Here is a 24626-nt window from a genome sequence, read left to right as displayed (position 1 = left end):
AGTGAAGCCTCCTGTACTTGAACAGACTGACGGGGACGGCTCTGAATCGCCCTATGCCCGCCGTGAAATACAATGCATATGATGTGCGCGCGACCGATCGCGCATGCAAGAGGCTAGAGGAGTGCTTCCTTCTTCTCGTCTCCTACGACCTCTACGCCGCCTTGGGCGTAGCCTGCTCCTTCTTCGCCGCCTTCTCAGCCACCGCACGCTGAACTGCTCCCGTAGATCCCGGCGCGGGCTGAGGGGACCACCGGTGCTGCCACTTGTGCGGGGTGGTGAGGATGCCAGCCTGCCGTCAGTAACGCTCCATTTCCATTGTCTTCGGCACTCTGCGAGGCCGCCAGCCCCCGCAAGCGGAGCAGCAGCACACTCACCCGCTCCAAAAGCTTCACGACCGTCAGCGTCGGCTGCGCGCCGACTGCCAACCAGTACTTTATCCGCTCGACGTTCCACTCAATGCGCTTCTCCTTAGCGATCGCGACCTTGTCGTTGCCAAACACGTGAGCGGGTGGTGGCATCTTGGCGTTCTCGATGGGGATACGGGGGATAGGGTCGTACTCGCCCAGCTTCTCGAGAGGGCGAGCATCGCGGCGCTTGCTTGAGTTGATCGCAACAATGTGGAACACTGGCGCGCGCTTCTGCCCGTGGCGGGCGAGGCGGATGCGGACTGGCATGGTCTAGAACGGCGAGGGGGTGAGGAAGTGAAAGGTCGCCAAGCACAGGGGTTTGTCGCTGGCAGGAGAGTTGCGGTCGACGCCGAGGATGTTGCCGAGATCGTTGAGCGAGCGAGATCAGTCGGCCTCGCGGACTGACTTTTCCCGTCTCACCATGAACCTCCGCCTTGTGGACGACCTGATTTCGGTAAAATCCATGTCATTATTGATTTTCGGAACCAAATCCACGCGACGCGTCGCCTCCACTTCCCCTTCCCATCTCCGGCGCGCACGACCGATTGCCTTCGTCATCTTCCTTAGGCTCCTTCCTCCCATCACTATTGCCCATCGTCTTCTGCTCGTATACGAGCAGAGACACGACAATTCGCCATGACTACCAGACAGGCCCTCACGGCCATGCTACCCTCCCTCCAGGACAAGGTAGGCAGCCGCGCAAGCTCGCTGACGCTCAGTTCAAGTCCACAGACCTCGACCTTCGGTAAGGTATCCCTCGGGTGGGCTGACGCCAGTGTCATTGGCCTCACAGATCTTAATAAGGAGCTGGAACGGATTATTGCGCTCAACAACGCTAGCTCCCGACAGAGCGGCAAAGGCCCCGAACCTTACGCTGCTGAGGCGGCCGAGAAGACGCTCACCGAGAGTGTCCTCGCCCTGCTGTATGACGAGATTTCAGAGGTCAAGAACGCGGCGGTGCGCTCGTGAGTGCTTACTGCGCCCCATTCTTTGCTCCACTCATCTTCACTTCCCCAATCCTTCTCTACACCCTTCGCCTGTCCCTCGACGCGCCCCTGACCTCTCAGCCTCGCCAACATGGCCTCCCGCGCGCGTCCCACGTACCTGCGCCAGATCATAACCACCTTGACCGACGGCATCGACCAGACAGGTGCACGGGAAGTTAACGAGGAGAACCGAGACATCTCCTGCATGGGTGAGCTTGCTCCGTCGACGTGAAAGCTTACACAAGCTCTCAAATCCGTGGTGGCGAGCATGTCGACTGACGGCGAGGCAACGGTCCTCTGTTTGAGCACGGTTCTCACGACGATCCGCAATAACGTCACGCATGTGAGTGGGACGTGTTTCCCATCTTAAGAGCAGAGTGCTCATATTTAAGGCCAATGCCAACCCCCAACTCGCGTCGGAATTGCTCCAGATTCTCACGGACGTGTACCAGCGGTTTCCGCTGGCGATCGCTCAGTCCAAGGAGCTGCAGGCACTCTCGGTCGAATTGCTGAAGGAGGTGTTCACATATCCCAAACTGTCGGTGCGGAAGCGCGCTGTTCCGCCTCTCGCTGCGTTCATCTCTGTATGCCCCGGCCAGTTTGACGCGTTCAAGGACGACATGAGCAAGGGTTTCACAAAGGGGGGCGCCTCCGCCAAGGCTTGGGTTGCGGCTGTGTCGGGATTGGCGAAGACACCCTCATCTCCGGAGGTTGGCGCACTTGTCGCCAACAACGGCCTCGCCGATATCATCATGGAGCAGACGGATAATTTGGAGGACACCGAGGCGGTGGAGGGTGCTCTCACCGTATGTAACCACATACCGCCTGTCGATCGAAGCTAACAACTGGCCTTGGAAGTTCTTCTTTCACGTTGCCCCAAGGAAATGTCGGGCTCGGTTTCCCCGATCCTCAACCGCTGCATGGAGCTGGTCAAGTACGATCCTAACTACGTTGATTTTGACGACGACGAAGACGTCGATATGGACGACGACGCATTTGACGACGATGAGGACGAGTTTGACCAGGGAGAATATACCGACGACGAGGACGACTCGTGGAAGGTCCGCCGTGGTGCCGCCAAGGTCCTCGAAGCTCTAATCAACACGCGCTCAGACCTCCTTGCCGAGTTCTATCGGATCGTGGCCTTACCTCTCATTGCTCGCTTCAATGAACGTGAGGAGAGTGTGCGTCTGGAGGTCCTGGAGGCGTTTGAGGCACTTCTCCGCCAAACCGTCAATACTCGTCCCAATGACCGTTACGGCAGTGCCCCAAACAAGCGCAAGCGTCCCAGCAACGACGGGATGGATCAGGATGGCGAGAAGTGAGTGATTCGAGCGCTGGTACCGCTCCGACATGCGCTGACGACCAGCTCACCCGTTGTTGCTCTACAGGAAATCCGTCCTCAGCTTGTCAAGGCTACTCTCAAGCAGGCCAGCGCAAAGACTGTAAACGCTCGCCAGCAGAGTTTCATTCTCCTTCGTGGGCTTGTCGAGGCACTGGAAGGCGGGTTGGACAATGAGGCAGACGCCATTTGCAACAGCTCCGCAGCCGCCCTGCGCTCCTCGGACAGTACAACTTCCTCCTTCACCATCGCCGTCCTCACCTTCCTCACTTCCTTCTTCAATCACCACGTTGGCCGGAGCTATGCCTCTCATCTTGACGAGCTCACCAAGCTAGTGGTCCGTTGCATGCGGGATAAACAGCAGCGCGTCAATTTCGAGGCCTTTGCCGCCGCTTCGGCCCTCGCCGGCAGCATCCGCCCTCTTCACCGCGGTGCCGCATCTCCGCTCCGCCAAGGCTTTGACGGCCCGGTCAAGGAAATTTTCAGGGCGACGACCAGCGTGCTCGGGGACAACTCAGTTGACGGCGACGTGCGCGAGAGGGCTTTAATTACCCTGGGTGACCTTCTGCTACATGAAGGTGATGCCCTGTCGGACCGCCTCGGCGAGGCCCTTCCACTCATCTCGGCTCGTCTCGACAGCGAGAACACTGCTGCGACCGCCGTCGAAGTGGCTGGCCAGGTCGCCGCCTGCCCCCTCTGCTCAGGCCCCGCATTCAATCAGTGGCTCTTGGACATCCTCAGTAGAGTCATTCTCTACATCCGTCGTAACAAGAATTCAGTGTCGAAGGTCAACGAGTTTACCACGATCCAGAGCATTCTCCTGCGCCTCGGCGGCAGCCTTCCTGAGGGGGTTGCTTCAGACGTTATTGTCGAGCTCACTCCATTCCTCGACCAGGCATCCGCTCTGGAGATTATCGCCAACGTCCTCGCCAGCCAACCCGCCACCCGTGCAACTGTTGAGAAGCACGTCCTCCCGCATATTATGGTCGCCATCAAAACCGCCAACACCGCCGCAACCATTGATGCTCTTGTCCAGTTCTTTGGGGCCTATGTGGACGGTGATGTGGACTGCTCGCTTCGCTTAGTGCCCCAGCTCGTCCTCAATGTTGCCCAGGACAAAACCCTGGCTGGGGCTTCGCTGGGGACCACTGCTGCGTTCTCGACCACTGCCAAGTGCATCGGCACGGTGGTGTATCACAGCGAGCGCAACCTCGCGGGTATCCTTGTGACGTTTGAGAACTCCTTGAAGTCCTCGCGTGCACTCCCGACAGATGTCTACCTAGCGCTGCTGAGTATTGGAGAGATTGGCCGCCTCAACGACCTCACCGTGAACGCCGAGCTGCTGCAGCGCATCATTCGCTTCTTCAGGCATGACAACGAGGATATCCGGAGTGCTGCTGCCTTTGCGGCAGGTAACATGGCCGTTGGCGCCCCTGACACCTACCTCCCTGTACTCGTGCGCGATATTGAGGTGGTCCAGGACCAGGCAATTCGCCTCCTGCTTCTCTACTCGCTCAAGGAGGTCATCATGCACTCCTCCACCGGCCAGCTGGAGAAGTTGGCTGATTACTTCTGGAATCCTCTGTTTGGCCAAGAGACGGCGCAGGACTACGACGGTATCAGAAACATCAAGGCGGCGTGCATTGGAAAACTTACGATTGCGGACTCGGCTCGCTTCGTCCCTCAGCTTCAGGTAAGATGCAGGACAGGAGATGGTTAACATTCAGAACATGCTTAGCGGCGACGCTCAGCAGCGAGCGCTGCTTGCGGCGTCACTGCGCTACACTTTCATCGACACGTCAGCAGCGTACACTGAGATGATCGCTCCTCTCGTTGGCGACTTCTTGTCGTTGATGAATGACGCGGAACCCGTAGTCCGTCGTTTGGCTGTCGCTGCGCTCAACGCCGCTGCTCAAAACAAGCCAAGCCTCATCTCGGACAAGCTCAGCACGCTTCAGCCCTTCCTGTACAAGGAAACGGAGATCAAAGAGGAGCTGCAGCGTTATGTCCAGATGGGTCCTTGGAAGGGTAAGTCATAGCATACGTCCTACGGCTGACCGCAGTGCTGGAGGACGATGGACTAGAGAACCGCAAGACGGCGTACGAAACAATGTACACCCTCCTCGCGACTTGTTTCGCGAAAATTGACCTGCCTTCTTTCACCGACCGGGTGCTGGCGGCGCTCCGCGATGTGAACGAGATCAAGGTACTAGGCCTTATGCTGTTGCTCCGTTTGGCGGAGTTGGCGCCGGCCATCGTCAAGCCGCACCTCGACGGCGTTGTTGAAGCACTGCGCGCGATCATGAAGGATCTTGAGGTCAAGGAGGACACCATCAAGCAGGACCTTCAGCGCAAGGGTGCGTTACTGAAGGAATGCGGCTGACGTGCAGAGGAGATCCAGCGCTCGACAATGCGCACCATTACCCCGCTTTTCCACATGACCTCGGCTGCGCAGGCGCCGGCTTTCCATGCCTACGTCGCATCGCTTCTCAAGAGCGACCAGTGGAAGGAGTTCCGAGAGTACCAGGGCTAATTATATGTCGTTTGTCCAGTGGACAAGTTTCTTCGTGGCCATCTCCAATCCGGCTCATAACGCAAGTATATATGTTAATAGATGAATGGAGCATGTTGCATGTGATATGGGAGCATGTTGCATGTGATATGCACCGGATTGACTTCTGCGGAGATAGGCACAAGTCCGCGACGCGTCTAAGTCCAGTCAACCTCAATATCACTTCCTTGCCAACCTCCACTTGTGCGCTCCACACGCGCCGAGTATCACACAACACGTCAATAACCTCAATCCTCATGCCAATGAGTGACAAAGGTAAGCCCATCAAGTTTTGGGGACTGATGAGAGATATTGTCGTTCTTTCCGATGGCTCAGATGACGGTATCATCTGCGTGTCCTCGTCGAGTGCAGTGATACACACCGAGTCGACGATCACAGCCGTGCTGGTGGACGACGACTCGGATACTTCAGATGACGATCTTGTCGCGGCTCTTTCGCGAGTTACTGCTACGAAGTCTTTCTCGTCCACTACCACCGTGAACGCGATCTCCGGTCCGTCAACATCCCGCTCACGTGCCCCCAAACGCAAGCAAACATCGTCGCTCCCGGCATTCACATCGGTACGCCAGCGACCGGCAAAGGTGGGTGGTGGAAAGGCGAAGAAGTTGACGACAGGCTTCGAGATCAGCCCTCGTCATAGTTGACGAGAACCAGCCTGGTCCATCCCGCCGCGAGGAGGAACTTACTCAGCTCGATGCGCCCCGAGGTAAGGCGGAGGATACTCAGCCTGGCCCGTCTCGCCCCCGACCCCCCCGCCCATCTCGTCCAGCAAAGGCTGATAACGCGGCTTGTGGTTTTTTTGAGGGGATTGAGGAAGAAACACCAGCAGAGATGGCCGCGCGGAAAGAGGCCGAGAGGAAGCGCGTCGCGGATGAACGTGCAGCGGCCAAAGAAGCGCAGAAGGCTCAGCAGAAATATGACCGCGACGCTGCTAAGGCGGCCAAGGAGGCGGAGAAGTCGTACCAGAAGAAGCTGGCCGATGCCAATCGAGTGAGCTGATCACAGCAAGCCTGGCTGACGACAGTTACGAACGTCCAAGGTCGAGGCGCTACGGGAGATTGAGTTGCATCTGGCGTATGACCTGTCGTTACCTTCGTCGCCTATCGCGGGTGCGTTGCCGGAGGTCAAATTCCGTTTTGAGGACAACCGATCCTCCCTGCACTACATGACCGAGGAGGAAACCGTTGCGCCCGGCACGATCCGATTCCTGCGCCGCGTCAAGGCCGTGTGGGACGCCACGACGAAGAGGTTTACCCCACTGGACGCCGAGCGCCTCGAGTGGGAGCCTACGCTTGTCATGGTGACAAGCGTGGATGGGATCGTGGACCGCCTCGCTGAGAGCGAGGACATGTTCATGGAGTGGCTGAGCGACATCCGGCTGGCCGTCGCGAACAGACCCAACGAGCAGGTGTTTCTGCTTGTGAAAGGGTTAGCCAAGTACCACTCCAAGACAGCGTCGATTGTGAACCGTACTCACCGCGAGAATGTGAGCGCCGCGCTGCACGATACTAATGCGCGCCCCGCGCGCCCCGCGGTGGGTCGCCGCGTCACCAAAGATATGGTGGACAAATCTCTCCTGCGCGCCCAGGTCGAGCAGCACGTGTTCGTCGTCCTCGTCGAAGAGACGGAGGAAATCGAGGACTGGCTGTTCAACCTCGCGGCAGACGTCGCGTTCCGCCCCTACAAGAAGCTCACGAAGAGCCATCTTGCCTTCGCGCCGCCGGAGGGGCAGAAGAAGGGCACAGAGCCTGGCGAAGTGCTCGAGCTCATGCTTCAGGAGGTGCCGGGCCTCACAACCTCCGCCGCACTCGGCGTATCCCGCAACTACCCCTCGCTAAGGAGTCTGATGGAGGCGTACGAGGACGACGGGGACGGCGCAACTCTCCTTGCCGGCTCCTCGGTGGGCAATCTCGCGAATGGGGTGGCCACGCGCCGCACCCTCGGTCCGGTGAGGGGTGATGGTGATGAAAGCTGACTTTAGGCGCTGAGCAAGAAAGTGTACGAGATCCTTCGCGGTGACGATCCGCTCGCGCTCCTCTGAGCCGCGACTTCCAGTGTGTACTGTATTCTATAGCTTAGTGGTGTAACATAAATAATGCATAGGTATCATCTCTAATGGCAGGCAGCAGCAACCCACGATGGCCTCCCTCCTCCGCGGCCAAGCTACTCTACTCGGCCTTGATCTTCTTCTTCTTCTTGGGCGACTCCCCTTCCGACTTGCGCTTCTTGCCCTCCTTCTCCACCTTGACCGCGTTCTTCTCCTTATCCTTCTTGCCCTCCTTCTCCTTTCTGGCCTTCTTCTCCTTCTGTGACGACGTGGGTTGGGACAGAGATTTCGGCGCGTCCTCCTCGGCGTGCACCACTGCCGCCTGTGTCGGCGAAGCCGTCGCGGCGACTGCCCCGCCATCCCGTGCCTTCGCCTTTTCGCTGGGCCCAGGCGTGTCGAACCCGTACGCGCGGTTGCGGAACTTGAGCTTTTCTTCGGGCTGTGTCCGCTGGACCTTGGGCGGAGGCGTGTACGCCGTCCCCTGGGCCTTGTCGTCGGTGGGCGCGAGGATAAGGCGGCGCGAAATCATCCCCGGTGCTGAGGTCAGCTACTGCGCAGGTGTATGCGTCGGGGCTGCTCGCTATTATCCGTGTCCTGTCTTCTCGCCCCCTGCGGTTGACTGGCGGCCACGAGCCGCCTGGCCACAGAAACAGAGGCGTGCCCCTCTATCTCCTGTCTCGCTCGGCTGGCACCCGAACTCCCCTTCCATGGTTCGCACTTCCACCTGCCACCCTCGCCGAACATAACTCACCCCTCATCAGCTTCCCTCCAGCCTTCATGTTCGGCACGAGCAGTCTCATGCCCGCCATCTCGGCACCGATGCCGTCTCCGTCCTCCGCAGTCTGGAGAGTGTATGACCCGCTGCTCCGCTCCAGCCGTCCGCGCACGCCCTTCTTGCTCGGCCGTTCGAGGGCGAGCGAGGACAGACGCGACACCTTGAACTGGGGTCAGCTTCTCGCCTTGATGAACGCCGTCAACACTAATCGCGAGGCACGTAAGACGGGAGGGAGTGACATGGTCCGTCGTCCCGGCCATACACTCCTCGCCATCTCCTATTGCACTCCGTCTGCGCAGTCCGCTCGCACTCACGTCCGCCGGCACCCGAATGGCCCACAGCTCCACGCCCTTCTTCGTGAGCGCATCGTACTCGAATGGGCTGTCCTTGAAGCTCGTCGACACCGCGACGGGGTCCATACCGATCGGCGGCTGGTATCGCGGCAAGGCGGCGCCTCTGCGCGCAGCCTTGGCTGGGCGGGGTGTCTCGACGACGGCCTCGTCAATGTCGTTGCTGTCCACGCTTTCCGAGTCCGACGCCTCGGATGCCGACGCGGAATTCATGGCGGTCTTCGCCTTCTTCGGGGACGCAGCGCGTTTGGAGGGCCCGGCCTTGGCTGCCATTGTAGGATGGAGAGGGATGCGAACGAGGATGACCTCCATCTCGCGACAAAATGTTGACCCAGGCACGAAGATTGTGGCAGGTCTCCCACGGTGCATGCATCACTCGTGGGCAGAGATCGCCGCTCAGAGCTGATCATCTTCACATATCTTGTGACACGCCGAGAGATAATGTCGGCGCAGGAGCGAAACGCACACTAACTTATATCAAAGTCGAATTAACATCAACATGCATCAACCAGCTATCAGCTGCAAAGGCCAAGGACCATACGCTTCGGCTCACCTGACCATTTCGGTGAGAGCAACAAAGCGTGAACATGACCGTAACGTGAATGTCTATAGAGATTACATGATAACACAGCACGAGTTTTGCTAAAGGTCAACACTGTCCACGCCGAACAAAGCTTACCTTCTTGGCCGTCTTGTAGAACATTTTGCTCTGCGAGGAGAGCGCATTTGACCTCTCGACGAGGTTGTCCAGCTTCTCACCGCGCTCCAAAACAGATTCGATGGTTTTGTGCTAAGGGTTAGGCCTAACCCGCATGCACCTCTCGTCCAAAGACAGCGTTTACGCACCAGAACAATCTTCGTCTCGTCCAACTCTGCCTGCACCTTCATGATGGTGTCGGCCTGCTTGGGGTCCTGGTACTTCGCCAAGTACGATGCGAGGGTGCCCTCCAGCTTACCCTTCTGGGCAGGTGGGAGGCCGCCCTGGGCATTCTGCGATGGGTTGCCGCCAAACGCAGATGCGGACGCGGCCGCAAGGGAAGGTGCTGCAGAAGGGTTGGGGAGCTGCTGGAGAAGACCAGCGTTCTCGTCCAGAAGCTTTGTGAGCAGCGAGAAGGCGGGGCGATACGGGTACTCGAGGTCGGTAATCATGACCGCTGGACATTAGCGGCGCCTCAACGAAGCGGTGCGGTAGAAGACGGGGCGGCACTGCATCGAGATCTTGAGCAAAGCAAGCCCCGACCCGCACCGGCCCCTTGCGACTCACCGGCCAAGCTGAGGCCACCAGGCGTGCGGCTCGCATTGCGGAAGACGTGCGCCTTGTAGTTGTTCTCTTCTACCGATGACGGCTGGTTAGGCGGCGTGCGCTCAGCAACGGTCTACGAGCGTCAGTCTCGCGTGATCGGCGACTCCACAACTGCCAACACCTATCGTTTGAGTGGAACAGGGACGCACCTTTGTAAAGAAGTTCATGAACTCGCCCACACTACCACGCTGGTAGAAGGAAAAGGAGCTGAGATCCTGGGACGAGCCGAGGACCGTGGCCTGGGCAGGGGTGGCCGAGGTTACGGAGAGGAGAGCGAGGGCGTAGACCTTCATGATGCGAGCGGTGAGGGCGGGGGGGGGGGGGGCCTGGTGATCAGGAAGAAGAGTGTGCGCAATGTAGACGGCGAAGTTGGGGCGGTGAGTGAGTCTGGGATGATATGTTGATGAAGACGCAAGTTGAGAGATGGCAGAGAGATGGAGACAGAGAAGAAGGAGATGGTGACGATAGGATGGGGTGCATGATGGCCCTCCACAGGGGCCAGGTGGCAGAAGGAGAGGTGGCGCGAGGCAGGCCAGGGCGCTGGGTAGGTCATCATGCGCTGCCCCTGGATTAGGTGGATTCCTGCAACAAGTTCTCCACGGAGGCTTATCACTGCGGATGACGTGTTGTTTGTCTCCCAGACCTACTCTTGGAGTGGGGCAGTTGTCAAACCACGGCTGTGGTTGGCCCGGATTGACCGACCGACATGAAGCAGTGACGCACGTCTCGCGTCGTCGCAGTCCTCGCCCACCCAGCGCTCTCACCGTACGGCCCGCCCGCACTGATCCTTTCTCGCTGGTGGCTCCAAAGCATTTACGGCGGCAGTCGCATCCCCTCCGTATCTCCGTCCATATCGCACTCGTAAACATCCAACCTCCTCTCACATCTTTCTTCGCCCCTCCGTCCTCCATCTTGCTTTCTCCCTCGTCTCTGACTCCCATCAACAGTCGTACCCCCGAGCGTACCGTCTAGCCTTGCTCGGCACCATCTTTCGACGCCCCAGCACCCCGTCCCCCACCGAGTGCACCCCTTCTTCCTCTTTTTAACTCCATCTCCACCTGTCCACATCTCTCTCGCACAAAACCTTCTTGGCCTACGTCGGCACCATGAGCGACGCTCTACCAGAGGACACCTGGAGCAAGGAGTTCCAAACTGCCAACGCTAGGCCCCTCCTCAACTCGCTCCAGAAGCGTCTTCAAGCATCCACCACCCATGTCCATGCTCTCGCCGAGTTGTATCGCGAGCGCGCTCTGATCGAGCAGGACTACGCCACAAAACTCAGCAAATTGGCGCGATCCGCCGAGCAAGGTCAGCTCCTCGGCAAGGGCGGCACGCAGTGGGACCAGCATGGCGGCGAGGCCAAGTTGTGGGATGCTGTTCTTGGAGACATCCAGGAGGTGCGTCGCGTGCCAGTCTTTCACTGACATCATCAGACGGCATCGTCGCACTCGACGCTCGCAGCCACGCTCAAGTCCGACTTTGAAGGCCCGGTCCGCGACCTCCCAAACAAGATCTTGCCGTGGCGCAGTATTCATGACAAGGAGGCCAATATCGACCGCCTGCTCAAAGACAACGAGAAGGTTAACGCTAAGCTTCAAAAGGCGCTCAGCAAGAACTCGAACAAGGTCGGCGACCTCGAAGCGGATCTCAGCACCTCAACCCATCAGATTTCAATGCAAATGCCGGTCCTGTTCTGCGCGTACCAGCGCCTGGACGAGGAACGTCTCCGCGGGCTCAAAGAGGTTGTTGTGCGCTGGGCGACAGCTCGCGGCGACATGGCTGCGCGGGACGGCCAGCGTGCAGAGCAGACTGCCGCGCAGCTCCTGAGCTGGGAGCCACAGGACGAGGTCGTGGCCATCGGGGTGCGACTGGGCTCCCAAGCGGGGGGCCGCGGGTCCTCGCGCCCCCGAGAGACTTCTGTGCCTCCAGAGGCAGAGACACGTATGGAGTTGTCCCAACACGCCGCTGACGCCGCAGCTCGCGTCTCAATGCAGACAACTGGCACGGGCGCCTCTGACTTCACCCCGCGTATGCAAAGAGCCAACGGCTCGACGTCTAATGTCTCGTCCCATGGGGCGAGCCATGAACAGTCTCAGACCAAGGGGGGCACGTTCGGTGGTCTGAAGTCCATGTTGTCCAGAAAGGCCACTGTCGCTGGGCGTCAGCGCAGTGGCAGTGAGGCGACCTCGGTACGCAGCACTCGTCGACCTACTGGGGACGGCTTTGAGCCTGTTGGAGATGGCCACAGTGAGCGGAATCTCTCCACGCCCGTGCGCGAGAAGCCCGAACCCATACCCGAGCGACCCGCAAGCAAGCGCGAGCCCAGTGGCACGAGAGTATCGGTATGCTTTGGGGCGAGTGACGCAGCTAATCGAGAACAGGCGCCACAAGTCGATGCTGAGGGCTACACCATCGCCCCCGCGGACCGGCATAAGCCGCTGTGGGATGAGCCAAATGAGAGCATCCCCTCCTCCTCGTCTCGTGGTATGGCCGCGGGCGCAGCTGGTGCTGCCGGCGTCGCACTGCCGTCCGCCCTCTTTGCAAGCCAGCGAAGTTCCTCCCCGGGAATGATGCAGGACAACCAGAGTACCAGCTCATCGTCGATCGGCGAAACCCCCCGCCTTAACCTCGCCATGGCACCCGCTCCAATCAAGGAAAGCGAGGACGAGCGTCAAGCAGCTCTTGCCAAGATGCAGCAGACACTCAGCCTGCAGCCCCAGCCACCTGCCCGACGATCGACCATTGCCCGAGGCCGCCGCGAGGCTCGCCACACGATGCAGGCAACGGCCGCGGACGCGATGCCGCTTCCCCCAGCACATATGGCTGCGCTCGCTCGTATGGGCGAGGAAGAGCACCTTGCTGATGACGGATTCGCCCCTCGCGGTGACGTCTCAAGAAGACGCTCGGCCTCTGTTGTCTCCAGCTCGTCACGCAACCCCTTCGACTCTCCTGGTCTTGGAGCCCCATCTCCAGGCCTCGAGGCGCCGTCTTCTACGCTGGAACGTGCTCCTTCCCCACAGGGTAGGATGCAGCCCCCCGCTGTCGTGGGCGGAGCTGCCGTTGCTGGTCTGGCCGCCGGAGCTGGAGCGGCAGTCCTTGGTACACACTCGCAGTCCAATGGTACATCTGCGCTCCCCACTGCGAACGCCGCCGCCCCTTCGCCCCCTACCGCGCCACCTGTACCGCTCTCACCTACAGCCTCACTTGCAGGCGCAAGCCAGGCACCCACGATGCCAGCTCGACCCTCTGTTTCCACCTCGTCCGCCATTCCGGGCTTGAACGCCTCCATCACAGAGACGGTACACGCCTTGATTCGTCAGAACCAGGTCGTACAAACCATGGTGAACGGTGAGATCCGCCTCTCGTTGGCTGCCACGCGTGATCAGCCCCTCCCGCCACCCGGGTCTAAAATCCACATCCGTCTCACCGAGTTCGAGAACCTTGAGTCCATCTCGCCCAACCCCGCCTTCCTCGCGCAGGTACCCGATGCGCCGGGCGAGTACTACCTCAACACGGATGCAGTGGCACACGCCACTGCCCAGGCAGAGGATGGCAGCCCCCGTGGGCCCGTATTATTTCAGTACCAGGCGCTCGAGCGACCGGACATCGCGCCGCTCACGATCAAGCCTGCGTTCCAGGTTAAAGCGGGTGAGACGCGCATGATCCTGCACTATCGTGTCACGCCCGGCGCTGGTCTCGCCGATCTTAATCTCGCCGTCACGTTCCCTCGCGAGCCAGAAGTAACGACCACCCAGTCAAAGCCTGTCAGCGGAACATGGTCCGACTCGCCGGACGGAAAGGCTATCACCTACCGCGTTCTGCCCGGAGAAGGAGTGGATAACAAGATTATTGCGCGCTTTATCACCAGCGGTGCCCTCGCCCCCGTTAATGTCGACGCGCACTTTGCATGCCCTGGCCGTGTCCTGTCTGGCATCGGCCTGGAAACCGTCGAAGACGGTCAGTCCGCGCCCGGGTGGACGTTTGCTGGCGTTCACCGGGCCACGATGTCGGGCAAGTACGGTGGAGAGCCAAGCGTCAACCCCTAATTTTTGTGGATATCTAGATTATTTGGAGGTCTTTATGCAGTTCTTGTCTGTGACATCTTCATATTCGACCATATACAACACGACGCTCTCCGTTTCTCATCTCCAGGTCTACTGTCCCCCACGGAGCTCCTTGTTGACCTGCTTGAGGCGCTGCTCCCACAGGTCAACCTCGACATTGAGCACGCGCTCGAGGCGCTCGATCTCCTTGTCAACCTCGAGCTTCTCCTCAGCTGTGCTTGATGCAAGCTTGGTGAGCTGCCAGCCCTGTGAGGCGAGAGGAGTCGATGGCGTGCCAATTGCGTCGCGCAGGTTGACGGACGACAGCGAGGGAGCGAGCGTGGGCTCGCCGAGTCGCAGGTGACGATTGTGGTACTTGAGCAGCGAGGCGCGGGTGCTGCGAGTCAGTCCGGTTTCCGCTGCCTAGCTCACGAGATTGTGATAAGAGTGATGCCTATCGACTTGGCGTGCTCGTACATGAGCCCCTCGACGTCAGTAGACACCGCAGACGTGCACTCGTCAAGCACGGCGAACTTTGGCCGGTGATAGCTGTTGTCAGTCGAACTAAACAGGCTGCAGCTTACAAAAGACGGGCCATGCCCATGCGCTGCTTCTCGCCGCCCGAAAGCACGTCCTTCCACTCCTTGCGTGTCTCCCACCCGCCTTCGCGCGCGGGAAGGTAGGCGAGGTGGACGTGCTCGAGGATGTTCATGAGCTCGGCGTCTGTCCGGCCTCGTGCCTTCATCTCGGCGTACGTGTGTGGGCTGCGTAAGTTTATTCCCCGCATCAAAAGATCGGCGATTGACGTACTAGATGACCCTGTGGCGTTAGCCGGGAATGGTACCTCGAACTCACTGATCACGGAGGCTGCCAATGGAAAGGTACGCCTTCTGAGGCAGGAAAAAGATACCGCCTTCGCCCTGCTCTGGGCGCTCAAGGAGGCCCGACCAAGTAGGCCACAACTCGCCCACAACGCGCGCAATCGAGGTCTTGCCCGATCCGCTTGACGTCAGTTGGCTTCCGTGATAGGACATACTTGGCGCCGGTGATCAACGTGTGCTCGCCCTTCTCAACGCGGAGATCGAGGCGGTGGATAAGCTCCTCGCCACCACGCTCGGCGCCAGCGGCGCCGCCAGCTGGTGCCACAATTGGCACGCCCTTGAGAAGAACGTGGTTCCGGCCCACGACTACTGACCCCCTAACATTGCCGAGATCGTAGAATGGCTGGAGTTAGCATACCTGTCCCTGCAGTTGTACCAACCATGTTAGGAGGCAGCGATGCCGGGCGAGGGTTTTTCGGGTAATCGTTGTTGTCCAACGCGTGTAGCGAGGCCAGGAGCGAGTACACGCGGCTGGTGTAGCCGGAAAGCTCAGCCAGCTCCTTGCCCGAGTACATGAGGCGACCGCCAGCGTCACCGAGCGACAGCAGCAGGCGGCGATTGGAGACGTAGCCTGCGATAAGCCAAGTCATCTGGTCTGCACTCACTCTCAGTACGCGACGCAATGTCGTTATCCTCGCTGTGCTTAGTATTTTCCGAAACACCGGTGACATGCCGAGCGACGGGGAAGAAAACCGGAATGGACATGAGGCAGTACCCCACTGCTGACCAACAGTACTTAATGACGAAGTCCTCCGTCATGCTAAAGTCAGCGACATAATCGCATGGCAGCTCACCCGTAGGGAATGCGGGCTTTGAAGATGGTGTGAATGTGCTTGGACAGCTTCTGGTAAGTCGTCCACAGGATGCCTAGCTCGCGCTTGCCTCCATCGTAGAAGCTGGACTGTGAGCTTCAATCATGCAGGATTAGGACTCACGCAATCTCCTCGGAGTCGCGGCCGACACGGCCCAGCCCAGTCCGGTACTCGCCCTCGATGCGTGCCTCGGTCGTTGCCATACGGCCAAATGCGGGCGTGGCCTTCTTGAGAACCCATGCGGTGAAATAGTATTGCAAGAAGATACCTGCTGTCCCGGCGGGGCCGAGAGATGCTGCGAGCTGTGAGGTGAAAATGACCATGTCAAGGAATGGCTTGCCCATGTTGCCACTGATGGTCAGCTCTTTCCGGACGTCAGACATACTAGAGCGCAGCGAGGGTCTCGCAAAACCGTGCGAGATCGGTGGTAATGAGTCTAAGCCGTCAGCAAGGCAATAGGTTCACTCATACTGGTCAGCACCACCCGCAGCGGCATCGGCAGCCTCTCCCTTCTCCTTCTGGTCCCCTTTCCGGCCAGTCTGCTTCTCGCCGTCCGCGACCTTCGTAGTAGGCGAGTTGGCCGTCACACCCAGCCCAAGACCAAACTTGTAGTAGTTGAGGTTTTGATTACTGTAGTCAGCTCTGTCATAACGCATGTCTCACAGATAAATGTCGTGGATGTAGCGAGTGAGGTTAGTACGGAATGCCAAGGCGATCTTGTGCTCGAGATAGCGAATCTGGCGTCAGTCTACTCGTAGATCGATCTCACCATCGAGTTCGTGTACGTGCTAGGCAACGCAAGGACAAACCACCAGCCCAGGCCGCGCAGGAAGCCCTTGCCGTTTGCGGATACCTGTCGTCAGATCGGTGAGGGCTTGTGAAAAGGCGTACCAAATCGCGGACGATGCGCCCATCTAGGCGCGCGACCAGCACACTGAGATACGTGCGTGCAACAAGGAAGAACGTGTGCAGCAGCAGTAGGAATGCCTCCTTGCCCGTTTTACTGCGATTAGTGATGGTCAATCTCGGAATCACCTCGGAAATGCTACTGCGAGGACTGCGCGAAGCATCTGCCAGAAGCGTTTGTTTACGCCGAGTTTCTCGCCGGCCTTGAGAGGCGGGAACAGGGCGCGGTTCGCCTCATATGTCTCTGCAGGAGTGGGCGTAATCCGCACCTTGGATATACGGCCGCGGTGAGGTATGAGGAGGGTGCGCGAGCCGGACGGATCAGTAATATACTGCGGTTAGTGGAGAAGGTCGTGTGAGCGCACGAGGTCGACAAGCTTCTTCTCCAGCGCGGGCGTGTTGCTACCGTCAGCACTGTTGACATTAGTATCTTACAGAGGTGTTTCTCGCTCGCGCCGTCGCTGCTCGTTGAAGCGCGCCTTGCGGGCATCGCGCCATGCCTTCAGTGTTACGACGTCGCGGGCGGACGAGGCGGACGGGAGTTGCGACGTGCGGAGTACGGCGATGGCGACCGCCAGAAGAATGTAGAGGCGCCGTCTGTGCGCCTGCGGAAAGGACTGTGAGGGCAGGCTGGTCACACTCATGATGGATGATGGAGACGTCGAGATGAGACCGCGACCGGTTAACACCACTTCGCCGGGCCGCATCAATGACGGCAGCGGCAACAAGGGGCGACATGCCCGCCCCGCTGTCGCTGCGACGTGGGGCCCATTTTCACCACGTGGTTGGAAGATACGAAATCGCCAGGATCTCGGCATGACACGACTTTCGATTCTTTTGTCAACATCAACCCCATCAAGCATCATGGCCGACAGGGAAACAACGCCCACCGCCTCGGTTGCCAGCGGCGCCAAGTACCGCGGAGCCGTCGTTGAAGTGAGCTTGAAGCGAGATGCGCACCCTAACCGCAGGACCTGCAGCTGCCCCCGGCGTTCTGCCTGCCGAAGGACGCGCCTCTCTCTTTCGCGCTCGAGGCTGCATACGAGCGCGACTTTGACCAGCTCCCGTACGCTTTTGGATCGCTAACGCTTGACAAAGCGTGACTGACTTGGCAGCGTCCTGAACTCGAACCGCCGACCGATCGGATATCTGAACGTGCCGGCCATCAAGCGCAAGTTTGAGGCTGGCGAGACGCGCGAGACGGACATTATCTGTGAGTGCTGTGCATTGGGAGGGGACGAAACGCAGATGTGGATAGTGGTCCATGCGAGATCGAGCGAGACCAGCTGCGCTCGGACGCGTCACGATCTGCGTGAAACTCGCCTCGTCACTGGGCTCGGACGCGTCTCTCCTGTGCTATTAGATCAGGCTGTGGATCAAACGCGTCTCCTCCATTTGTTCAGCCTGATAGTCTAACGGCAGCCTCGCACATGACACACTTCCCCACGACGTCGCGCCGTCACCCATACTCTGTCATCACCCCTGACACACCGCTCGAGACGCTCGAGAGCTTCTTCCTGACCAACGGTACCGACTTCGCCCTAGGTGAGCCTTTGACGAGTTGGAAAGAGTTGTAGAACCATCTGACAGCAGTGACGGACGCCGAGCGGAACTGGGTTTTGGCTGTCGCGACCAAGGACGACTTGCAGGAGTTTGTCAAGCGCCGAGGGGGAGGCATCTAAGCTCTGCTCCTGGGTCACTGGGCCGACGGGACGCCTTTTCCGTCTACCAGGCATGTCGTAGGTTGTCATGGATTGTGTAATAGCACACGCATGAGGGTCTGGTGCGTATTGCGTATTGCGGAAGTGATGATATCGAAGAGCTGAGGCACGGAGAAATAATCCCCTTGAGAGCCTGCGTTATTCATACATCTAATCGTCAGGCTGGCTGATAAAAGTGTGCGCGCACACAGACTGCTTCACTACTTGTCGTGAAATTCGTCCTGCTCGATGACTGTTCAGTCCTGAATCCTGCCACTGCTCTTCTTGCCAGAATGAGTTTAAGCGATCTACGAGCGGAAAGCGTCTAACGAGCTAGAATCCCAGCCCTAACACAATCGTGAGTTCAAGCCGCGCAAGCTGACTACCTCAATTCTGCCGCATGTTGGCCGCAGGCGTCGTTGAACGCCTCCTAGCAGGAGAGCGAATAGTTAGCAAAGACAGTGTGGGCTGCTGATCGCCGAGATCTGAGCCCAACACCGCCACCCAAGCGTTAGCACGTGACACATCGCGCCTCAAGGCCAGCTGTTCACATGAGTTCTAGCTGAACAAACGACGCCCTCACCACCCGGCTATGGCATGTGGCTTTCATTCCGTGATCATTGCTGACAAGAGAGGCTGGCACAACCTCAAGCCCGCTCTCCTCAACTGATCCAGCTAGCGATGAGAGGCTGCCAACGCCTCCAGCGCCACTGACAGTCGCAAGCCGGCTCGGCATCAACAAGCTGCTTGGGGGCACCCTCTCGAAGCGAGCCCCGCGGTGCCCCAAGACAGTCCTTATTGTGCTAAGCGTTGAGTTGTTGCCGCGCTTGAAAGCCGAGTGTGTGCGGCAAGAAGCGAAGTGGAATGTGGCTCACCTCGCTTGCAACGTTTGCTGAATGACTGTGGCTGCTTAAGCTGTCGACATTCCTCCCACGCCAACGCGGCGCAAGCCTCGACTGAATAAGCCACCTTGCACCTTGAGACGGACCTCGGGTGCGATGCTTTGAGACTGCGCGACGGAGCGTTTGATCGCCGGATCGCCAGCCGGCGCGGTCAGAGGACGATCAGCGATCAGCGATCAGCGATCAGGGGAAGGGCAGCCGTTTGTCTCATTCCGTGAGATCGTGAATCGTGAGACACTCGGTACTAGACTGATCGCCCATCGCTGATCACCGAGTACCTCTTCCGCGCGCTTCGGTCCGCGACTTGGTATGTGGCGCTGATTGCACCGAGTATCGGCGTTCAATATCGTCAATGTGCAACCGAGCCCGGAGGTTGGAGGTTTGTAGGCGGCAACACCACAAGCAACGTCCCAGCTATTCGACTGAGCAGCGCCTGCTCCCGCCATCAGGCTATCTCTGACGGGTTCAGATACAGACCAGGCACTGTCATCGCTGTCATAGAATCAGTGAGTGACGGTAACGGTCGTAGCTCTCCCATGACTCACTTGACATCATAAGGGCTCTTTAACGCTATAGCGTGTTGGAGTCCCGAGAAACTCCACATACATATAATCGTTAGCCCCATAAGAGCCATTGAGCGGGCCTGAGGCGGGCCTGAAGCGGGCCGGCGGCAACGAGGAATGTCTAGTGTCACTTCCCACATTTACGGGCTCCACCGCTAATCGACAACTCTATCATCGAAACGCGCGCAAGATGCCGAGTTGGGCAACGGCTACAGTCCGGGAATGCGGGAAGCGACGTCACACCGCTGTCATCACAAGACTCCCACAATCCCGCACGCTCCGCATGCCCACAAGATTCGCGGCACCTCGGTCTAGTGCTCGGTGAGATGCTCCACATACCGATTTCATCATGAGCATGGGCGCACTCGCGCATGCAAGCAAGGTCCGATGATCTACAGGGGTTGGCCGTGGATCTGCGGGCTCCCGCATCCTCCGAGTGCCGAGGCAATCTGAGATTGATGTCGATGATGCAAATGATGCAGCTGACGTCTTGAGTGCAGATGTGGTGGAGAGGCGGGAAACGTAGTAGTCGTGGCCCAGAAGAGGCCTCTTGTCCAGAGCGGTCCGGCCCAAACCCGCGGGGCTAGGAAGGCCAGATCGGATCGGGCCGTGGCGATAATATGATCTAGATTACGATTAGTAGTAATCGGACGCAGTCAAGTCTCAATCGGTCCGATAACTGAGAGTACAGTAGTAGTGATTGCAGTTAGCGAGCCATAGCGAGCGGAGGACGCCCGCCGTTTATGTGAACAGCGGCGTCGTGGACACAATCTGATCTGATCCCCGGATCCCCGGGCGGCGTTCGAAGCTTCAGCCTGATCAGCCACCTCAGCCACCCATGTGCGTCTTCTTAGGGGCTTGAAGGGTCAGGGGAAGGCTAACCCCGCTTCGCTTCTAGCTTGTAGCTGGCAATAGTTGGGGAGTAAAGGGGGGAGGGGTGCTGGAGCTGGAGATGGATTGCTGGAGCGAACTGGAGCGCACTGGAGCGTGCTGGAGCGACGAAGCATTGGACGGGAGGGAGGGAAGTGGAGAACAACTTGCTTCCCTGCAGAACAACGTTCAAGTCCCTCAGAGCAAGGGGCTGAAGGGGGAGCACTGCATCTGGTGCTGCGGGTCAGGAGATGGATGCGTCTGGGCGGCATGGGCGGCGGCGTGGACGGGCCGGGACATGGATCGCGTGCATCCAGCATATGGTCCGGGGGTCCGAAGACCAAGTGCGCACGTGTGCCTGGGCCCATACGGGTGGCGCTTTGGGCCGAACCGATTAAAGCCCTAATTACACAGTAAGCGCAAGCCTCGAGGCCAAGAGACCAAAGGGTCTGTGCGCTGAGGGGTGTGAGGGTGGTGTGCGTGTCAGCTGCTTTGGGTAAGGATGAGAGGATTAAGGGGAGATTCGCTCGTGCGACACCCGGGGTTGGACGGGGTTAATGGGGGCTAATGGGAGATTTGGCGGTGGATTAGCCACTTCCTATGCTTCCTAATGCTATCTCCCCCCGATCCCTCGGAGATTGCTCCACACCTCCATAGTTGAACTCGAACTCACGGCAGCACTCCCTATCTCCTCCTGAAGCCTGAAGGGTATTTCGGGGATAGGGATCACCCCAAGAGACACACGACTCCACGGCTCCGTTATGCAGGGTGTCTAGGGCCGAAGGGCAACAGGAAAGGCTAACCAAAGCCAACCAGGTGACTCCTGATGGAAACTGGCTGAACTGAAGCGCGCGCAAGGCATCAGAGCTGAGCCGAGGATGGGGTGTGTGGACGGCGTGCAGGCGGCATGCCAGGCGATCCACAGATTCCACCGATCCACCTCGTCCACTCGCTGATCGCTGATATACTCACTCCCAACAGCCTGCACACGACCACCCACTCTCTTCACACAACTTAACTACACACCGCCTGTCAGCTTTCATCTCCATCTCCATCCTCATCACTCATCTCATTTCACTCCATCGCCGCTCGTCTCAAAAGGCGGCCGTCTTCCACAAATACACCAACTGCGGCAACTCCTTGGTCATCACTCACTGCTCCCCCTCCCTCTCACGACATGCAGTCAACCCAGTCTTCCCCCACCGGCTCCTCTCTTCTCCACCTCTGCAGACCACCTCAGCTCAAGTCCTCCCCATCCAACAGGGCCAATCTTGAAGTGGTCGTCTGCGATGACATGCCTACTGAGCCCGCTGTAAAGTCCGTCTGCTGTAAGTCGCTGCTTTCTCAGTCTCTCGCGCACACCTGGCACCGCTGACGCCGCAGCCTCCCCGACCTCGGGCTTCTTCCCCCGTCCAGCTCCCCCTACCATGAAGCTCGACACGATGGTTGGTCTCCCCCGGCCATTCCCTCTGCGTCGCGCCACATCCGACATCGGCTGCACCTCATCCGTGACTTCCTCGGCGAGCACCTCTCTTGAGCACGTTGCTTGCACCGCCGGTCTCAGGTCGTCTGACCCAACCGCTCTTGTAGCCAAGCCTCGTAGCGAATGGCAGGTGAGTGGCTTTACTAACTCGACAAGCTCGCATGCTGACATCCAGCGTGACGAAGACACTGCTCTTTGCAGCCACCCCTTCTGCTCAACCATGTTTTCCCAGACAGCCCTCCCCATTGGCCCTCGCCGGCACCACTGTCGTCTCTGCGGCCTCATCTTCTGTGGCCAGCACTCGACCGGCCGCCTCCCTCTCGAAACAAAGTCCTCGAAGGGCGAGACGGTTGTCCGCACCCTCCGTGTCTGTGACGGTTGCTGCGCAAGCACTGAGGACGATGCCCGCCGCCCGAGCGAGACCGCGCCGAGCCTCACCAGCTCCTTTGCCTCTGCATTTGACGACGAGCTCCTTGCAAGCCCTCAGCTCTTCCCCACTCGCTCCATCCACCGCTCCAAGTCGCAGTCGGCCATGGACGAGCTCGAGCCACGCCTTGCGCCCATCGAGGAGTGGATGGACCGCTCTGGCATTCTCTCTCTGTATCCCCTCGCCGTCATGCCTTCCCACTCGAAGCGTCCTGCCTCCCGTACGACCCAGCCGGCCGTTGGTCCGCTCTTCGCGCCGACGTTGAGCGAACGCCGCACCGCCCGCGAGAAGCAGCTCCAGCGACAGAGTCGGCGGCGCATGTGGGTCTCGACTCCTGTAACGAGCGACGTCGAATCCAATGACGAGGGCGACTCATCGAGCTGGTCCCTGCGTAACAGCGAGAGTGGCACGCGCACCCCACAAGAGCGTGAGGTCAAGCACGAGTGGTCGACCTTCTAAGTCGCTCCACCAGCCTGACAACCAAACACTACTACTACATATCCATAACCGTATAGACTACCCATAGACCCAGTATCCAGTACCCCACTTGTTGTTGTTTATAACCTCTATGTGAACACTTAGCCTCTTGCCCCTTTGTTGCAACCGTCTGGACGTGCACTGTGTCTCGCTCGCCTTTGGAATAATGGTTATGGAATGAGGAGTCCGACCGTTCCGAGGAGGAGAGCGGAAACAAACCCCGTCGGGAGTCACCGGCATTCCGCCTCATCAGGGCAGAAGTGGAGGTCGACCACCCTGATCCGCAATGATGAAGCCGGCAATCCAGGCACGATCCACCTGAAATGGGTGAGTCAACTCAACGCGCTTGTGCGTCACTCACACAGGTGTAGTATCAGCAACGGTATTCTCATCATCAACATAACTCCTTTCTCTCGCCGTCATTCACTGATTTGCTTTTGACCTGCCCCTCCCGGCAATGGCAGGCCTTTTCCGTAAGCTAGTATAGTTCTCCCAGCACTGACCACAGATGGCCACCTTCTCGAGTTTCCCCGTATCAGGGTGGATTGCTTCACCCCACCGCCCCCTGCTCACCGGCCTCGGTGGACACTTCCAGACCCGTTCGACCCCAAGCTACCTTGCATCCCGGCTCCCAATGCGCAATACTACCTCTTGACTCATGTGCACTCGGATCATCTAGTCGGTCTCACCAACGATTTTACTGGCAACATCATCTGTTCCCCTGACACCAAGCGCATGCTCCTGCGCCTCGAGGCCGAGAAGGATCGCGAACATCTCCGCAACGGAGTGCGGGAAGTAAAACGACGCAAGTATGAGGGTCTAGCTGCGCGAAGCCAAATCATCGTGCGTAAAGAGGATGGCCACCTCTGATCAGATCAGGAGACTTTGGATTATGGGCAGAGCAAAGTGGTGCATATCCCGGAACCCGTCACGATCACTCTCTTGGATGCCAACCACTGCCCTGGGTCCGCCATGTGCGTTTTAACAGTCGGATTCAGCTGACAGCGGAGGTTCCTTGTCCAGAATAGCACTAAGGCTATTTTGCATACTGGAGATGTACGCGCAGACCTCACCTTTCGACAGGCACTGCGCCGCTGCCCTCAACTTCAAGCATTTTTCCCGTCGGCCCCCAAGCATCCTGCATCCGACGACTTCCCAGCAACCCGTCAACTCGACCGCATCTACCTGGACACCAGTGCCTTGTAAGCTGCCCGGACTGGTTTACGCTGACGAGTAGCATGGGTACTGGAGACATGCCACAAAAGGTGAGTTCCAATAGCTGCAATGATTGACGTTAGGAACCTGTCATTGATGCTCTAGTTACGCAGATGAGCCTCTACCCGGAGGACACAGTGTTCTTTATCAACGCCTGGTGCTTTGGGTGGGAAGAGGTTGTCATGGAGGTCGCTCGACATTTCAACCAGCCGGTTCGTGTTCAGCATGCCGTATGGACACATCTGACTGTCAGGTGCACGCCGACCGTTATAAGCGCAGCATCTATGGCGCCGTGCAAAGCAACCCCTTCCTGCTGAACTGCACCACTGACGACCCCAGAGCTACACGCTTCCATGTTTGCGATCGTTTTGGCCGCTGTGAAATGGCTAGGAACAGGGATGTTGTACAGGTCGTTCTGGTCGAAGCAAAATCCACTGCATGGGAGCTGCAAAACCAGCAGCGTCTCAATGAGCTCAACAACGCAGCGCTGGGGGAAGGCAAATGGCCTATGCAGATCGCAAGTCGAGATCAAAACCTCAGCTGACCCTCAGGAGGTTCCCATCGC

General features: G+C 58.8%; 9 protein-coding genes across 9 annotated transcripts; 5 read left to right on the top strand and 4 right to left on the bottom strand.

Moving 5' to 3' along the window:
- Positions 1 to 151: 151 nt before the first annotated feature.
- On the bottom strand, positions 152 to 674 carry COLE_05151 (mitochondrial 37S ribosomal protein bS16m; the record flags this gene model as incomplete). Its single annotated transcript, XM_018422991.2, has 2 exons — positions 152 to 289; positions 375 to 674. 2 exons carry the CDS (start codon positions 672 to 674, stop codon positions 152 to 154), a joined length of 438 nt encoding a protein of 145 aa, XP_018279296.1.
- Positions 675 to 1043: 369 nt separating this feature from the next.
- Positions 1044 to 5268, top strand: COLE_05150 (uncharacterized protein; the record flags this gene model as incomplete). Its single annotated transcript, XM_018421334.2, has 11 exons — positions 1044 to 1094; positions 1127 to 1152; positions 1184 to 1372; positions 1475 to 1602; positions 1639 to 1736; positions 1786 to 2199; positions 2242 to 2714; positions 2763 to 4428; positions 4463 to 4763; positions 4799 to 5092; positions 5126 to 5268. The coding sequence occupies 11 exons, from the start codon at positions 1044 to 1046 to the stop codon at positions 5266 to 5268; spliced, it is 3783 nt and encodes a 1260-aa protein (XP_018279297.1).
- Positions 5269 to 6138: 870 nt separating this feature from the next.
- Positions 6139 to 7348, top strand: COLE_05149 (uncharacterized protein; the record flags this gene model as incomplete). The annotated part of the gene is made up of 3 exons (XM_018424973.1): positions 6139 to 6297; positions 6332 to 7255; positions 7289 to 7348. The coding sequence occupies 3 exons, from the start codon at positions 6139 to 6141 to the stop codon at positions 7346 to 7348; spliced, it is 1143 nt and encodes a 380-aa protein (XP_018279298.1).
- A 127-nt stretch (positions 7349 to 7475) lies between these two features.
- COLE_05148 (uncharacterized protein) lies at positions 7476 to 8752 on the bottom strand (the record flags this gene model as incomplete). The annotated part of the gene is made up of 3 exons (XM_018422992.2): positions 7476 to 7891; positions 8106 to 8295; positions 8444 to 8752. 3 exons carry the CDS (start codon positions 8750 to 8752, stop codon positions 7476 to 7478), a joined length of 915 nt encoding a protein of 304 aa, XP_018279299.1.
- Positions 8753 to 9094: 342 nt separating this feature from the next.
- COLE_05147 (uncharacterized protein) lies at positions 9095 to 10075 on the bottom strand (the record flags this gene model as incomplete). Its single annotated transcript, XM_018422993.2, has 5 exons — positions 9095 to 9121; positions 9159 to 9269; positions 9326 to 9633; positions 9744 to 9855; positions 9932 to 10075. The coding sequence occupies 5 exons, from the start codon at positions 10073 to 10075 to the stop codon at positions 9095 to 9097; spliced, it is 702 nt and encodes a 233-aa protein (XP_018279300.1).
- Positions 10076 to 10888: 813 nt separating this feature from the next.
- COLE_05146 (uncharacterized protein) lies at positions 10889 to 13828 on the top strand (the record flags this gene model as incomplete). Its single annotated transcript, XM_018422994.2, has 4 exons — positions 10889 to 11179; positions 11216 to 11723; positions 11760 to 12124; positions 12164 to 13828. 4 exons carry the CDS (start codon positions 10889 to 10891, stop codon positions 13826 to 13828), a joined length of 2829 nt encoding a protein of 942 aa, XP_018279301.1.
- A 108-nt stretch (positions 13829 to 13936) lies between these two features.
- COLE_05145 (uncharacterized protein) lies at positions 13937 to 17068 on the bottom strand (the record flags this gene model as incomplete). The annotated part of the gene is made up of 17 exons (XM_065626392.1): positions 13937 to 14222; positions 14258 to 14374; positions 14410 to 14605; positions 14688 to 14827; positions 14862 to 15049; positions 15087 to 15277; positions 15312 to 15466; positions 15501 to 15602; positions 15642 to 15869; positions 15904 to 15954; positions 15990 to 16148; positions 16182 to 16255; positions 16288 to 16371; positions 16410 to 16521; positions 16554 to 16756; positions 16790 to 16826; positions 16860 to 17068. The coding sequence occupies 17 exons, from the start codon at positions 17066 to 17068 to the stop codon at positions 13937 to 13939; spliced, it is 2532 nt and encodes an 843-aa protein (XP_065482333.1).
- Positions 17069 to 17288: 220 nt separating this feature from the next.
- Positions 17289 to 18106, top strand: COLE_05144 (uncharacterized protein; the record flags this gene model as incomplete). The annotated part of the gene is made up of 5 exons (XM_018422996.2): positions 17289 to 17360; positions 17396 to 17490; positions 17540 to 17637; positions 17847 to 17969; positions 18018 to 18106. The coding sequence occupies 5 exons, from the start codon at positions 17289 to 17291 to the stop codon at positions 18104 to 18106; spliced, it is 477 nt and encodes a 158-aa protein (XP_018279303.1).
- Positions 18107 to 21636: 3530 nt separating this feature from the next.
- On the top strand, positions 21637 to 22828 carry COLE_05143 (uncharacterized protein; the record flags this gene model as incomplete). The annotated part of the gene is made up of 3 exons (XM_018422997.2): positions 21637 to 21787; positions 21843 to 22072; positions 22118 to 22828. 3 exons carry the CDS (start codon positions 21637 to 21639, stop codon positions 22826 to 22828), a joined length of 1092 nt encoding a protein of 363 aa, XP_018279304.1.
- Positions 22829 to 24626: the final 1798 nt, after the last annotated feature.

Source organism: Cutaneotrichosporon oleaginosum, assembly GCF_008065305.1.
Source record: "Cutaneotrichosporon oleaginosum strain ATCC 20508 chromosome Unknown ATCC20508_contig04, whole genome shotgun sequence".
NCBI lineage: Eukaryota > Fungi > Basidiomycota > Tremellomycetes > Trichosporonales > Trichosporonaceae > Cutaneotrichosporon > Cutaneotrichosporon oleaginosum.
Note: the sequence above shows the minus strand (reverse complement) of the source record. Positions and strands in the feature narration are given on the sequence as shown.